Consider the following 16,270-nt stretch of genomic DNA (forward strand, 5'->3'; position numbering starts at 1 on the left):
TCGGTAACTTAAAACTTTAAAATGCAAAGTTCTTTTCTACGAAACTTTTACATTAAATCATTAAATTTTGCATTTTAAAATAAGTTTAGTCGCAATTTTTTCGCGCTTCGCTCGACGTCTTGTGGCTTTGTCTAAATTCATTAAATTGCACATTTTCGCACAACTCTAAACGTAATAACGAGTTCGTTAGCTTATTTGTTTTATACAGAGTAGTGACGTCATATTGCGTGTATTTTAGATCTTATATTTGATCCCGCCCGCCACAACATTTTAGGTTTCTCATACGGCCCGCGGCTAAAAATAATTGCCCACCCCTGATTTACACCTTAATCCAGAATTATTCCACCCTGGTATTTGATTCTCGGTAACAACCAACTTTGAAAGGTTCAATTACAGTTAACAGACATTAGTTATCCCAACCATAACCCATAACCAAATAGAGAACCATTAATGTCGCTTATGATTAAACTATGTTTATCGGCGGCAGCACACTCGACGAACCTCACGTCCTTTCGCTACACCAGGGACATCAAATATTTGCAAAATGTTTAATTGATTTTAATCCACAAACGCTTTTTTTCGCGCTTGGCGCAAACGCTTTACCGCCTTTTTTTCAAATCTTAGATAATAGCTGATTTTTAACTAAAAGAACTAGGTCGCCACTGATTAACAGTTATTATGATAAAATGCTCAAAACTCAACATTTTAGGAAAATTTTAGGTTTATATTTATTACGGCTCGCCGAGCCCTTTTCAAGTTTGTGTCAGGTCCGCGACTAGAAAAAGGTTGCCGACTTCTGCTTTAGAGATTTAAATGTTGTGTGGCTTCAAAACGGTGCAGGGTGCGTTTGGCGTTTTTCGCTGCTTTGTTGCATTTAATATAAAATGGGGTATAAAAATTAAAAAAACTAGAAATCGTAAAACTTCACAAACCGTGTGTTTGGTTTTCGCCATTGTCTCCATCAACATTTCTAAACCGTTGCCGGTAAATGTGACTGAGTAGTTATCCCCGATGCTGATGACCAGCTCCCTTTGTCTTGCTCGAAGCACGTGACAGAGACTTGACACTTCACTGGGAAGGATCGTTCCCCACTTTATACGAAGCTCTCCAGGGAGGGAATCGATCACTTTCGCGGTGATTTCATCATCGTTTGATTCCTGCGCCAAACTGCAAAGCTTAAACAATTTGGAGTTAAAGCTCTCGCCATCGTTTGATAAAAGTTGAGATACAAGCGAATCAATCAGACATTTTAGCAAACCTTCCTTACTGGCAACATCGGTAGAAGAGATTTTAAAAATAGGCTTTAGCTTTTGGTGGAGTCCCGTGTTTAGCAACCCAAAAAGAAACCGAAGAACCATTTCCCACGTATTACTTTCCATGCTTTGTAGCAGCCCAGAAAATGTAGCCAGGTCTGTATCGAACAACAGCTTGAGTGATGTGAAAAACTCTTGCCACAGAAAATGAATAAAGAAGAATACTTTATCCCCTTCCAGTATACGAAGGTTGAGGTCGCTGGAGACAGCTTGCATGTTGAGAAAGTCCTCCATTCCTTCATAATTAAGTCCGACTTCATCAAAGACTTCTTCGTCGAACATGATCTTGTCGTTGAGCATTCCGTATAAAGCCAGATCTGAAAGTTTGCGCAAAATTCTTGGATGTTCCTTAAACTTAGGCGAGTGAATGCAATCAAACACAAAAGCCGCAAACACATCTGTGAGCGTAAAAGTGCCATCTTTAGTGCCATGCTTTATGATGTAAGGAGCGACTGTTTTAGCAAATATAGGAAGAAAGCACAAAGCCTTTGCATGTGGGTTTTGACCAAGTGACTTGATGACCTTCTCATAATCTTCTTTCTCCGGGCAAATTTGTCGGAAATACAAATCTTGAGAGCTTTCGTTGAAGCCGATTACCTTGACTACAAAGTGGGGCTTGCAACTTGGGTGTAGCTTGAGAAAAGCTCCCGGTCGTGAAGTAAGCAGCTTGTGAGCATTCGCAAGAATATCGCCACGGAGTAGGTTTTGCAGAATGACAACCGGCGTTGCGCGATCGTACAATCCGATCACTGGAGCATCCATGTCAAGATCTTTGAACCTAGGTTTGTCCAAACCATCCAGGAAGATAAACAGCTTGTTGGATTTGGAAAGCCTTTCCAGTATTTGATCATCTATTTCCTTTGTGTGTTTCCAGTTTGGGTCGGATGACAGCAATTCCAAAACGCCTATTTTTTTATTAAGATCTAAAGTGTTCAAGTATTTAAAAAGGCAATACCCTTTTTGATCTGCTGGTAGTCCATCTGCAAGCTCATTTAGTGTCTGTATAATAGCTGTTGTTTTTCCAATTCCAGCTATTCCAGTCATACCGACCACGTTGCCATGTCTCTCGACATAATCGTCATTGGCTGTATTATTTGTAAATATCTTACTTTTGGCTTTAATGATTGCTTCTTGTTTAGCAGCAGTAAATAGTTGGTTGAGTTTAAGCGTGGTTGAGTTGACCTGGTTGTCTCTGAGTCGTTTCAATCCTTTTAAACCAAACTCCTCCAAAGGTTCTTGCGAATCCCGAATGACGTCAAGAGGAACTGGGTTGCTTGGCAGAGTCCCGATGACCTTGTCAGCTGCTTCCTGTGACTTTTCTTTCCATGATGCTTCTGAATAATAATAATAATAAACCTATTATTTTCATATCCACATTTTTTATCGTAAGGATGACCTTAATCTGTATTTTATTTAGTGTGGGCTGTCTCGGCAATAAGCGGCTTACAAAGGCGTGGGTTAAAGCCATATGTGACGTTAAGAAGGTCCTCTCCGACCTTAAGCGAAACGTTAACTTTATAGCGCATCAAATTACCAAACTTTAAACCTTAGCAAACAGCAGAACCCTAACGAGAGGCGGAAGGCGTGCCATTTTGGTTTGCACTAACGGTTACCTTCATCTGTTTTTAGGTTAACAGTCCAACATTTAAATGGCTATGGCGATATGATAAAATGTCTGAGGATTCTATTATAAGCTGTGTATAAAAATACCAAACCCAAATTTAACTTGTTATTTTGTAACTTTAGTTTAAAATGCAATTTGGGGACGCTTTGATTCTAGGTACTGATTTGTGCTATATAAACATATCCTACCAAAATGCTGCTTAATACAAATTAACCAGTAACAGTTTGCTCTTGTGGATAAAACAAGAACGATTTACTTAACCGTGAAATACTATCAGCTATTGGAAACGCATGTAGCATTCTATATAGTATGTATTATCTTTCATTTTGATTGACTAAATGTTTGTGCTACAATTGTGTGGTTATGGTTAATGCTTATTAAAGTGACGTTCAAGAATTCCGCATTTCTTTATGTCTATGTCTCACTGTTATGAGTAAAAGTTATCACTAACCACTGTTAAAGGGCGTTGCTATGTCATGAGCCACTCCAGGCCATGGTTGATAGAAGTTGCCTTGAACGATAAGTTGATGTATTGGACCACGACTCTGTATGTCACCAATGTTTAGAAGCTCGGTATTGATGGACTGGCTGTTTTCAGGTGGATTCTGAGCTGCATTTTGATCCTGTGGCGAAATCGTTGATGCTGTTAAACTTAAGTGTATTTGTGATACCACATCCTAACATGTATTTTCTACTACAAAAGAAACAAATCTAATAACAACATTTCAAGATAACTGTTTCGGTATATTGTGACTATAAAGTTAACTTTCTTTTCCGCTCAGACATAGTTCTCCACATTTAACTGAAATATGTATTTCTTACCAATTGTACATTTTACAATGTTTTATCTAAAGGTAAATAGAGCGGCAAAGCAAAGCACTCTATATTATAACCTAGTAAAAATCAGTCGGACTTTCGTTAACGTTGCTGCAAATACTAGAAAATTTAGTCGAAAGTCGAACACATACTTTTAGTTTAAACTAAATCCTCGATCCACCAATTACGAAAAAAACTTACTTGATTTTGGTTGCCAGTCTCGGCCATTTTGGTGCTAGTGCTTTATTGGTTGATCGTTGAACAGGTTTTTATCTAACATAAACAGGCTTGTCTGAAAAAAAGAAAAAAACATTAGTTTGGATGACAACTGTGACTTACTCAAATGTGTTGCTGAAAACCTTGTTTGAGGAAACACAGTATATAGCAAAAGAAAGTGGAAAAAATGAAGAGTGCGAAATAATGTTGACATTATCATACAGAGCCAAGAATAGAGAGGTCAGGCCCCACTTACTATACAACTGGTGGGGTTGTTGTACAACATTGTTATTTTGGTCGTTTTAACATTACTTTATTCCATGGGCGAAATGTAACACCAATAAGTAAAAGGTCTGATTTAGCGAATGTAAATAATGGTCGACTGTAAGATTGTATTCTGTAAAATGGTGCGCAAAAACGGAAATTAACATCAAAGCTTTGATGTATATGGCTTGTAAGTCGTCACTGAACCTAATTAAACCACTTAGAAGCCAATTCAACTGAAAGGGTGAGATACGAGCACGATTGGCGCTAAGAATTTTTCGTTTAACGCTTGTTAACGCTTGTTTGTAAAAAAAACGTGTCCCACCTACCAACGGAAGGTTTGGACAAAGAAAGAGCTGAAACGTGATTCTTCACAATGACTGGGGACAAAAATACGACGCGCTGCCTCGGCGTCCTTTGAAACCCGAAATTATTTAACGGTGGCTGTTTTGAGCTATAACGTTTTTGCCGTTAGAAACGCTACTGTTTAAAATACGCTCCCAAACTATAATTTAATACCGTTTCAATAGTTAATAAATTTTGTTCGGATAACGCATGGGTAATTTTGCACTTGGAGAATTTTCAGGCGCATAATTAAAAAAAAACTTGTTAAAAAGGAAATTCGTATTCCTAGCATAAAAAGTCACTTAGGGCTTTGATATGATCCATATATTTACTTAAATTCGTAAAATACAAAATACCGCTAAAAATAATGTTTCAAAATGAGGAATTGGAAAAACCTTGCCCACGCTTCGAAGATTCTATTGTAAGTTTGTTAAGGAAACTTTTACAATATTTCAGAACGTCGACCTTCATTTGCTGTGTTTACACTTTTTTCAATTTGCTAACGCCCTGGATTCCGAGGTTGGTGGTCCTCAAACTTATGTTACAATCCAAGAGAACAATAGCAAAAACAACAGACTATAAACGCGTCCCACCGACCAACGGAAGGTTTGGGACAAAAAAGAACTGAAACGTGATTCTTCACAATGACTGGGGACAAATATACGACGCGCTGTCTCGGCGTCCTTGGAACCTGAAACTATTCAACGGTGGCTGTTTTTAGCCTCAACGGTTTTGCCGTTAGAAACACAAACGTACAATATGAGTGTCTCTTTATCTTGGATGAAGCCTTTCATAATAAAGTAGTATTAAACTTCGCTGTGATATCAAGAGGACTTTTTTAAGATCTTGAGAGAAATTATTCCTTTGCACTAATCGGCGTTTAAAAATTGCACAAAAGCGCCAGGGCTGCGGAGTCGGTTGAAAACAACCCGAGTCCAACCTCAGCCGAAAAAAATAAAGCCGAGTTTGACTCGGCAAATTTACTCATTCTGTCGAGGCATGAGTCCAACTCCGGATCCACTGCCAGTATTTCACCAATTTAGGTAATTAAATTAGGTCAAATTTCCAACAATCCACTCATAGGGTTGTAATATAACTCATCCACTCACAATATGTGACTAGGAAATTTCCACCATATGCTATTCCATCTTTGCAATTGTCAGTTTGTGTTCGATTTTTAAAAAGAATATTTTAAGTTATTTTAATTTGTTCTACATGTTCGCTTCACTCGAGAAATTCCCGTGGGTCCCGTTCGTTTGTGAAATAAGTCAAGGGCAAAGCCGTCACGCATCAGTGGGTTGCCGACGTGGCAAGTTCCTGTTTTGAGTTTGTGTAGCTCAAACTTTCCCGAAGCCTTTACAGGCCAAGCTCCTTTTTACTTACAAGTGGATTCGAAGCGAACAAACATCACGTTGCCAAACTTGGTCATTACATGAAGTTATAACATAACAGTCTTATCAACAAGAGTGTGATATAAACGGCTTTGTGTGAGAAGTGGAGCCCGTAAAAAAACTAAAATGTATCTTGATATATTAATGTGGTCAACATAATTAAAGTTTTATACTTATTTCAATCATTTCGATCTATCATATCGCATTGAGTTAAATTATTTTCACTTAGCGCGTGCTTTATGCGATAACGAAGGGCAAAGATCGTCAAAAAAACCCAACAGAGTCCCCTCTGGATAATGGATGCTGATTTTAGCCGTTAAAATATACTGTAGCTTTACATACAAAGTTACCTTCTTTTTACGAAACTGAACTCTGAGCGAAACAATTATAACGACTTCGCCCAAATTCGCCGACTCCGGCTCCGACTCTACAGCCTATATTTGACCAATCTAACTAACTAAATAAGATGGATATATAGCAATCCACTCATAGGATTGTAATATAACTCAATCACTCACAAAACGTATTCTACCTATCCTGTGCGTTTAACGAGACAAAAATAATCTATGTAGTTAGTTACATAATGATAAGACAACAGGTCGATTCAAATTCGTGTGTTGATGTTCACCTCGTTAAAACACAACACTAAAAAACTATTAAAACTATTTTTATTATATAAACACGACTTCCAATGACACAATTGAGTAATAATGCGTTGATTTCATAAACAATATATAAATAGCTTTACTGAAGCCAAATCAACTCGAGCTTACTGCCACACACCGTTGATATTGTGCTATCCGTTTGCAATTAAAACTTTCGCGACATTTCAATTCCATATCGAATAATAACGAACGACTAGCAAACCGTAAAAACTCAGAAACAAGGTTCGAAATAATGTGATCAACCGGAATTAAACGCCCAATTTTCACGCTCTTCTAATTCAATTGCGAGTATCAGCCATTCCTTGATGAGTTTTTACAAAAATAAAACAACACAACAACTAGCGATGTTGTACAAATGTAATATAAGAGCTTAACACAAATCGTTATCCAGTAGAAAAATTGAGGTTAAAATGTTGCATAAATGCTTTTAAACACCAAGTATATGAAGCACAACCAAAACCTAAAACTTTTATAAGCACCTCACAACACACCAATAATCGCATTGACGGTTTTCAACACTATTGTGATGTTTATGCCAACTTGCTGCTAAAAACGAAACTTAAATAAACACGGCCAGTTTGTCTGTTTAAAACTGAGACATTTGGTCTAAATAAGTTGTGTCAAACATGCAACCTGTAGGTCGCATGTCGCACTTTACACACACGCCTAATTTTTTGCACCCGAGACGCACACTACGTTGAATTTCTTAACTGGGTGGATTTGCTGATTTTGTATAGTTTTTCCCCAAAAAAATCCACGATATTTGTCGCGCGTTTAGTTCAAAATGCAATATTTTCCAATACCATGGCATTTTCGGTGATCGAAAACATAAAATTTATGCGGCTCCCATGCAACGTTATTACTTTGCATTTATTGAGGATGCTAAAACGTCAATATTCATCTCCACAATGTAAATCACTGCTTTTTAACCGGTGCGCCGCAGTACATGAAAAAAAAACAGATGAATTTTATGGAATAAAACTTGCACGAAATTTCGGGGAAATGCGGATATAATCAACAAATTTCGCGCTCGCTCGTTTCTTAGTTCTGTTGGTGCGGCCCGCTAACGCAATTAAATTATCTCGCGCGACCCACACTGAGACTTGACTTCAACACAGACTATTTTCACGCACTAAAGACTCGTTAAAATATGTGAAAGTGCATATCAAATAATACCTTGGGCAAAGTAAAGTGCATTCTATATTAAAGTAGCAAAGTTTTCCAATACAATTATCTCCTAACAAATGACTACAAACAAGAATCGACGTGGCTATATATAAAACGTATACGAGCAGGGGCGCCAGCAGAAAATTTTCCAGGGGGGGCAATCAGGGGCGTAACCAGAAAATCAAAAAAGGGCCCTGAATTTTCAACTTAGGGATTTCCCCCCTTTTCGCCTGATATTAATGAATAATGAAGTCATTAAAACAGTGACAATATGACGTCATAGAATGGTGATTGCAAGAAGAGATAGAAAAAAAACAGAAACAGTCAAATACGTCCAGCAAAAGCGAGCACGTGCGTCGTCGACAATCCTGTCAGGCACCAGCTGCGAAACCACAGTGTGCAATCGTTAACTTTAGGCAAAAAAACAAATCAAGACCTTAAAATATGTGTGTTTAATTGTGGAAGAATCACACATAATTTGACTATCAGCAGCGCAGTTTTCAAGTTCCATGAACGGAACTAGCGCTCAATTCTAAATTACAAGTAAGCCTTTCACCACGTGCAATACCAAACGAAGATCGTTTTTACCGGGTGTTGTTATGCCACGATTGACGCAACATCTGCGCCGAGTTGTGTATCAAGTCAGCTAAATTACAAGCTGTGGTTGAGGGGAAATAAGTCGTGTCCATTGCACACTTAGCACGTGGTCTTAGTAGAGTATGCTTAAAGAGCATAATTTTGCGTTAACTATCATTACTTAAAAATTTATACTTGAAAACGTGCACGACAGTCACCATTATACCTCCTTTTAAGAATCTGCTTCATTTAAGCAAATGTCGATGCTACACCAACATCGGATATTAGCGCAGAGACTGAACAGCGAGGAACATACTGCGTATAACTCGTTTTTAGCGAGAAAAAAGGAAATAAGGTTTGACTTAGTTTGTCAATTGTCGAATCCACACTTGCTAATCATTCAACCTAAGCCAGCGCTTTTCAACCAGTGGGGGCCATAAGAACATTTGAGGTGGGCCACAGACCAATTTAAAAAGCTAGATTTAGTTTCATTTGTGTCATTGTATTTAATTTTAAAGGAATAATGGTTTGGCAGAAATTAAAAAGCAATGTAAACTTATTGTTCAGCCGCAAGTATTTCACTAATGCACGGTTGGTTAAATAATCTGTTTTGAAATATGTTCTGCTGTGTTTTGTTCTAAACCAGGGGTGTCCAACAAGCGGCACGCGTGCCAAATGTGTCACACGACCCAATAAAAAATGGCACGCAAGCCTTCCTAAAATAGGCTACTTTATTTGTTATTCACCCAATTGTCAAAAAATACTTTATTTTGTACAGTAAATTGCTAATTTTTTATACAGTAAAATCCTTCTAATACTATAACAATATATTGTAGTGGAGGCTAGCATTTACATATCTATAAAGTTTGGTGTGAGGAAACAAGAAGCAAAATTCAGCTCACCGACGGACAGTTTGCTGCAGTAATGCGCACTGCTATACGTCTTTATTGTTTTTAAAAATGCGCTTTTATTATTAGAAAGAATTAGTTACTAAACTTTGGCACGGGAAGAAGTTATAGGATAAAAATTGGCACGCCGGCATGATTGAGTTGGACACCCCTGTTCTAAACCTATTTTAAAGGTTTTTCTTTCATAAAAATTCTATTGGGCCACAGAATTTTTTTGCAACGTACATGGGCCACGAAAGAAAAAAGGTTGAGAACCACTGACCTAAACAAACAACGAAAGATAAAAACTATCCAGCGTTTACGGTCGACCAAACTAAAAACAAAAAACGGCGTTTTGCGTTCGATTTTGGCTTCGCATTAGATTAAGACGCGTGTGACCCAATTACTTGAAAAGCACACCGCTTCGAACAGTTTGCTAAACCATGACAAAAACGAACCAAAAACGATAATATCACTTACTAAAAGGGGGGGGGAAGAACTCCCGCCCCCTATTGGATACGCCACCAGTGGCAATGGATAGTGTATATTATTTTTAACCTTTGTAAGTAATACATATTATACATACAAATAATACTAATAATCACATTTTAAAATTCCAGGGGGGTGGAGCGTATTTCTGTAAAGTATACGAGCGTATTTCTGTAAAGTACTGCTTTTATGACAGTCAAAATTTTACTCTCATTACATCGCTTGAGCCTAAATTACTTGCTTATAGAATGAATGCAAGTATATAGTTTGTTTTAATTTTTATTGCAGAACGTGTCTGTAGATGCAAGAAATGGTTAAAGATTCATTGCAATGTCCATATACAATTATCATCAAAAAATGACTACAAACAAGAATCGGCGTGGCTGTATAAAGCGTATACTTAAGAGCGTATTTGTGCAAAGAACTGCATTTGTGACCATCAAAACTTTACTCTCATTTTATTACTTGACCTATAACCTACATGCCTATTAGTATGGACAAAACACCATCAAATAATGGAAGTATTTAGTTTTTACATTTTTTACAGATGCAGGAAATGGTTAAAGATTCATTGCTATGTCCAATTTCATTTTTTCAATACATCTGTTTGATAATTTTTACACTAAACACCTTTTAATCGATTCAAGCATTTATATATAGAATAGTAATAATGGGTTTCTGTTGGTAGTAGGCCTAACGATTAAATTATCAACTGCATATTCTACATATTGCTACTTTCATTAAACGAAAATAAAACCTGAAAAACCTACAACAAATTTGTTTCCTACAAATCCTGGTGTTACTTAGAATCATGAAAGAACGTTATAAATATTACTCTAGCTGACAATTGTTATGCTGAATACTTGAAACTCCACCGAATTTATTCTGGCAAACCTTTTTTTCTCTTCTGACTTCAGCAACACAAAACCACCCTCGCTCCACCATTTGGCCACTTTTTGTGGCCGTTACTTACCTTCAAAAAACGTCGGCACATTCTCGCCAAGACTGTCTGTCGCGTTACGTCATACACTTGTCGCGAGACGTTCGATTCATGTCGCGTGTCGCTAAAATATGACAAATGTTACCTGTTGGTAAACAAATGTTTGTAAACTAAAATATTAGGTTTCATAGCTAAAATCTGTTATAAATAATTGTAGTCAATTTTTTGCTCATTTAAGCGTAGTAATGACGTCATTGGTATCGGATCGCGATAGTTTGGGTCCAAAATATCGGGCATCGGTATCGCAATAAAAATATTTAGGCTGTATTTAAACCTTGATATTTTGATTATATTTTCGTTCAAGGATCCATGGGAAACGCACCAGCGGTAACCGTACACTATGTTGTTGGCTGCTGATGTGTGATTGGCCTTTTTTTTTAAAAAACTATATTTATAAACAAGCCATTATACTTTATATCAGACCGGACCGTTACTACCAACTTAGCCATCTAAATACAATTTTTGTGATTCTTTTTCTTTTTGGCATGTTTTTTCATTTCTAAAGTATATTTCCATCCTAAAGGCGCCGTGCAATATATCCAGTTTTTCTTTGTGTCCACGGCATAGCACTGTGTGGACCTCGACTGTTCAAAATGTGTAATTGTTTGCCATGAGTGCACATCTAAAACGTTATGCCACATGGTTGTTGTACCGCAGTAGCACCGATCAACTGTTAAAACAAACACATTTTCTTCTTTTTTCCGATTTTTGCAAAAGTTTTCGCTGCAAAATGCCCTAAGTCTCTGTTTAAGATAAACATTATGCTAATTTAAACCCATTTTATATTTTTAAACCCAACGATTAACTTGAAAATAAATCTAGTTCTCCAAGTCTGACGCCAGAGCGCCAACTAGTGGAGTAACGGCTCTGTATCAGCCATAAACGAATTTCAATAATAGCTCACTATAATATTAAATATCAACTGGTAAAAGATAAACTTTACTAAGACTGCGTTTATAATAGTGCTACGTGCGTTTAAATTAACTTACAGATTTGGAAAGTAACTTGTTTGCTGATTTTGTTTAAAACACTCAAAAATACAAATGACATTTGTTGTAATTAAAGTCGATTTAAATACATTTGCATAATTACAAGCTACCTTTGGAACCAACCATAGGTTCCGCTACGAACCCCACTTAGAGAAAATATATTTTTTTTTTTTTAAGAATAATATTTTTTCTCTTGTGACGTATGCAACGTTTGTAATTTTGACTAATCATTCTAGTTTATCGTTTAGTACTTATTGTTATTATTTGTGCTGTTTGGAATCGCGGCTTGCAATGTAATTGGCCGGCTCCATTATTCGGCCGCGTTTTGTGCCTTATATGAAACGGCAAGACTTGATGAAAAAGGAGCCGGCTACTTTGGAAGCGGCCATTTAAACTGGCCGATTTATGTTGAGCAAAACGAATTAAAGGAGCCGAAGCAAACGCAATCAGTTTAGTGCAGAATGAAAAAAAAAAATTATTTCCCAGTCTCCGTAAATATTTAATAACCTGGACTGTTTACTTGCTGTTTGTTTATTAATTGATTTAAAATAATTGCCATAATTGCCAGCCAGTTGTTTCTGATTATTACTGTTATGCTGATTGCGCAAAGTAATGCTGATTGCGCAAAGTGATAAAGCTTAATATGATGATTCTCCTTAATAGTTTGTTTAGTACTTTTTTTTCAGTTTTATATATAAACTGTGGTTTTGCTTAGAGCAGGGGTTCTCATAAAATTACGTCATAAATTGACGTCACAATCATATAGCCTGTCAGAAATGTGCTGTTGATATGTTAATCGCGCTGTTGTATAAAATAAAATATTGCAAAACATTGTTGAATGATAAAGAACTCAATTGCAGTAAATCTGAAACGAAGTTAGAGTTGTTCAAATAATTTCGCCAAATCCGCAACAGACCTCCGACCCCCCTTTGTTGACCCCTGACGTGACCTTTGCGTTGACCCCTGAGTTGACCTTTGCGTTGATTCCTGTTGAAGTAAAGAAACACATTAACTTAAAGTTCATATAAACTTTGACCTGATGAAGCACGGTTGTGCGAAAGCTTGTCGATTACTCAATATAATTTGGCTTTATACAGTTCCATCTGATTTCTCTATTTAAAGTTCTTTGTATCGATGTTATTGTATAGGAATTGGAATTAAGTTGTACTCTGTCTTTACCAAAACAGACCTCAAGTATAATGTGTCTTCTAGGATTTATTATGTTTACACAACATTTGCTATTTCAAGTGAGAAGAACGTATTGCTACTTTACGTTGAAATGTTCTTACATGATCTGTCCCATCGTCCAAATCTTGTTTAGTGTATGTTTCTTGACTTTGACTTGCTTCTGGTTCCGGCTTTAATTTATCTTTATTTTCGGAAGCTTGCATTTCTTGATATAACTGTGGAGACAGATTTGTTTAAGACGTGAATTTGTTCTATAACGGGTCGTACAAGTGTGAGTCTGTAAATCACAATCTGTGTTAAGTGCTTGATCCAACTACTTAAATGTGTTACTTTTGTCGACAAAAATTCAGGATATGGGAATGCGTAAAAATGTTGTGATAGCCTCGGTACATTAACTACTCGTATTGTTCGTTTGGTTCGGTATCTATAAAAGCAAAACTTGCTATAGCGGTTATAAGCGTATCTGTGTAAGAACATTAGGCGCCAGTCAAACTTAAAAAATAATTGTAACATTTAAAATTATAACATGCGCCTATCTGAAAATTGCCACTATATAAAAATGTGATTAAATTAAAAACGTCAAATTCTACTCGTTACTCGCCCTCGTTAAGCTAGGTTGTTTCGTCCTGAACGCGAAGCTTTCTGCTTAGGTTTTCCTGCTTAGTTCTGCTTTTTAGTTCATTCGGGCCTGGACAGATTCAAGCAATCGCAAAAAGGCCAGACCTTCAATCTCATTACTTCACAAATTATTCTCCTAAACGCCACTAACTACCATCAGACTGGGTTGAATATTTCGCAAATATCGGCAGGGTTCTTCAACTAAAGTTGTACATTCGATGTATCGAGAAGCATCATGAAGTCACACGTCTAAATACATACGTCACTAACTGTGCTCCTGCATATATTCTTATGTTCTAATTGCCTACCTTGCCGAGGAACTCCACATCAGCCGTATCGATTCCACATGTATTCAACTCAAGCTGTTGAACATTGTGGGCACAAGTTCGGAGGAAAAAGAGTCCTTGCGATCCCAACTCGTTGTAGCGCAGGTCCAACTTCGTCATCTACATAAGCACAACATCATGTTAGATATAAGCAAGTGTTTGGCTGCATAAACTATACCGCAGAGACTCGCTTTCCTACGGGTATAGAACCAGTGAAAAAGAACCGAACTTTGGGGTTTTAAAGTTGACCCTTCGCTTAAATCTATTTTGTATTTCTTACTTTGTTGTTATCTATCTAAAATGTCCACTTTGTTGTCATTCTTATAATATAAAAAAAAAACCTTTATTCCAACAACACAAACTTACAGGTCGATCCAATTGTGATATGGCGTCAGTTAGAGGTTGCAGATCGGAACCAGCGATTTCGCAATACACTAATTCCAGCTGTTTGATGTTGTGTACAGTTGTTGCCAGGCAACTCAAACCACGTGACTCCAGCTTGTTCCCACTTAAGTTCAGTTTCTCCAACTGTTACAATAAAAGGCGGTTAATTGGTAGATTTGCCTACTCTATAAGACCACACAACTTCTACAAATATCCGACCAGTAACTCGAACTGCAAAATGGTTGACAATCGCCTGTAATGCAAATTATCAGAATGTATTTTTTCAATCATGCCGGTAGATGAAAAATGAAATTTCAGACACCTAATTTACGTACATTAAGGTTGAAGCAGCAATCTATTCTTAGAATATAAGAGCGAGATCAGTATTTCGCTTTAACCAACTTATAGTGGCAAATTTTCCTCCTAACTCTCGTATAAATAACTATCTGTCTTTTTTTGCTTTTTTTACAAAGCAAATTTAAAAATGCCAAATTCAAATACCCAAAACTTGTGCACAGCGTAATTGTACAAGGAAGATAAGTTTAAACCAGACCTGCACAACTCAAACTGGTGCGAGGCTCGCAACAGGCAAAAAAATGAACTTATCAGGCCGCACATGAAGTTGTACAGTAGGCCAGGTAACAACTAATAACGGTTGCGTTGTTACTTTGAAATGTTATTGCATCAATTTTGGGCAAAAACATTGTATTGCAGTCTAAGTTGGATGCACTGAATGCACAAAACAAATATCTTCGCGACCGAGGCCTACCGGCTGAAAATACAACTACCGTCAAATGTTATTTATTGAGAAGGTCTAACATATTCAGTTAGACTTGCAAGGATTTCCGTGCAAGCAAGGCAAGTAAAAATTACCTGCGGTTAGATGCGAATTAATGACCTAGGCCATACCGGGACAGTCACTCTAGCAAATGAGCTATGCAAGAACAGCACGAAGCAAAAAAAACAACACTAAATGTCGATAACAAATTTAAGAAAATTAGGGAACGTAGGCACTTTTTCAAGAAAAAATTGCGTTACCTAAATAAATATTGGCAAATCAAAAAAATATATATATATTTTCGGGGTGCAATTACTTCAACAGGAAAAAAGATTGACCATTCAGAAGAGTGTTTTCAGATTAAATGTACCCAGGTGATGGCCATTTGGTCCATTAATTTCATAGTAATGGTGAAATATAAAGTTTAATTTCCTGGAAAATAATCTTTTGTACACCAGATAGTGGTTCAGTTACTAAATCTTACACACAATGCAGTTGCCTGGTTTATCCACGTTAATTTTGTTCAAATAATCAACGATACCCTGTATTCCAACAACACTAACTTACAGGTCGATCCATTCGTGATATGGCGTTAGTTAGAGGTTGCAGATCGGAACCAGCGATTTCACAATCCTCTAATTCCAGCTTGTTGATGTTGTGTACACTTGTTGCCAGGCAACTCAAACCACGTGAATCCATATTGTTGTTACTTAGGTCCAGTTTCTCCAACTGTGGCAATAAAAAACGGTTAATTGGTAAATTTGCCTACTCCCTAAAGGTCGGCAACCTTTTTCTCGTCGCGGGCCAAACCAACCTTTTCCGCACAGAACGTTAACTAAGAATTGTGTTATTAAATTATTAGAAAAACTGTTAATCAGGCGGGCCTCCGATGTTTTATTGCACTAAACTTGTTTAATTACATTTAAGGAGGCGGTAAAGTTTTGGCGCAACGCGCGAAAAAAAGCGTTTGTTTGGTTTAAAATTCGGGTTCACATGTCGTCATCCAAACTTCTAATAAAAAGTTTAATAAAATTACTTAGAAGAAACGCGATAACTTTAACAGTTAATCTAGTTCAGTGTTTGTTACATTTGCCGAAAAGAAAAAAAGGTATATAAAATATATGTGGAATTTGTTGAATACGTTTCCGTTTGTTCGTGATGCACTTCGCAGCCTTTCACCGCGCAACGGTAAAGAAGCTCTGATCTATAGTTTAAAAGACAGCATCAAAACGTA

General features: G+C 37.0%; 1 protein-coding gene across 1 annotated transcript; it reads right to left on the reverse strand.

The window, feature by feature from the left end:
- Positions 1-12,628: 12,628 nt before the first annotated feature.
- On the reverse strand, positions 12,629-15,735 carry LOC146137456 (uncharacterized). The gene is made up of 5 exons (XM_083394348.1): positions 15,604-15,735; positions 14,241-14,402; positions 13,857-13,994; positions 13,016-13,145; positions 12,629-12,729 (listed from the first exon to the last, which is right to left on the reverse strand). Exons 1-5 carry the CDS (start codon positions 15,733-15,735, stop codon positions 12,629-12,631), a joined length of 663 nt encoding a protein of 220 aa, XP_083250474.1.
- Positions 15,736-16,270: the final 535 nt, after the last annotated feature.

The sequence above is a fragment of the Ascidiella aspersa genome, chromosome 7 (assembly GCF_963924565.1).
Source record: "Ascidiella aspersa chromosome 7, kaAscAspe10.2, whole genome shotgun sequence".
Classification (NCBI taxonomy): domain Eukaryota; kingdom Metazoa; phylum Chordata; class Ascidiacea; order Phlebobranchia; family Ascidiidae; genus Ascidiella; species Ascidiella aspersa.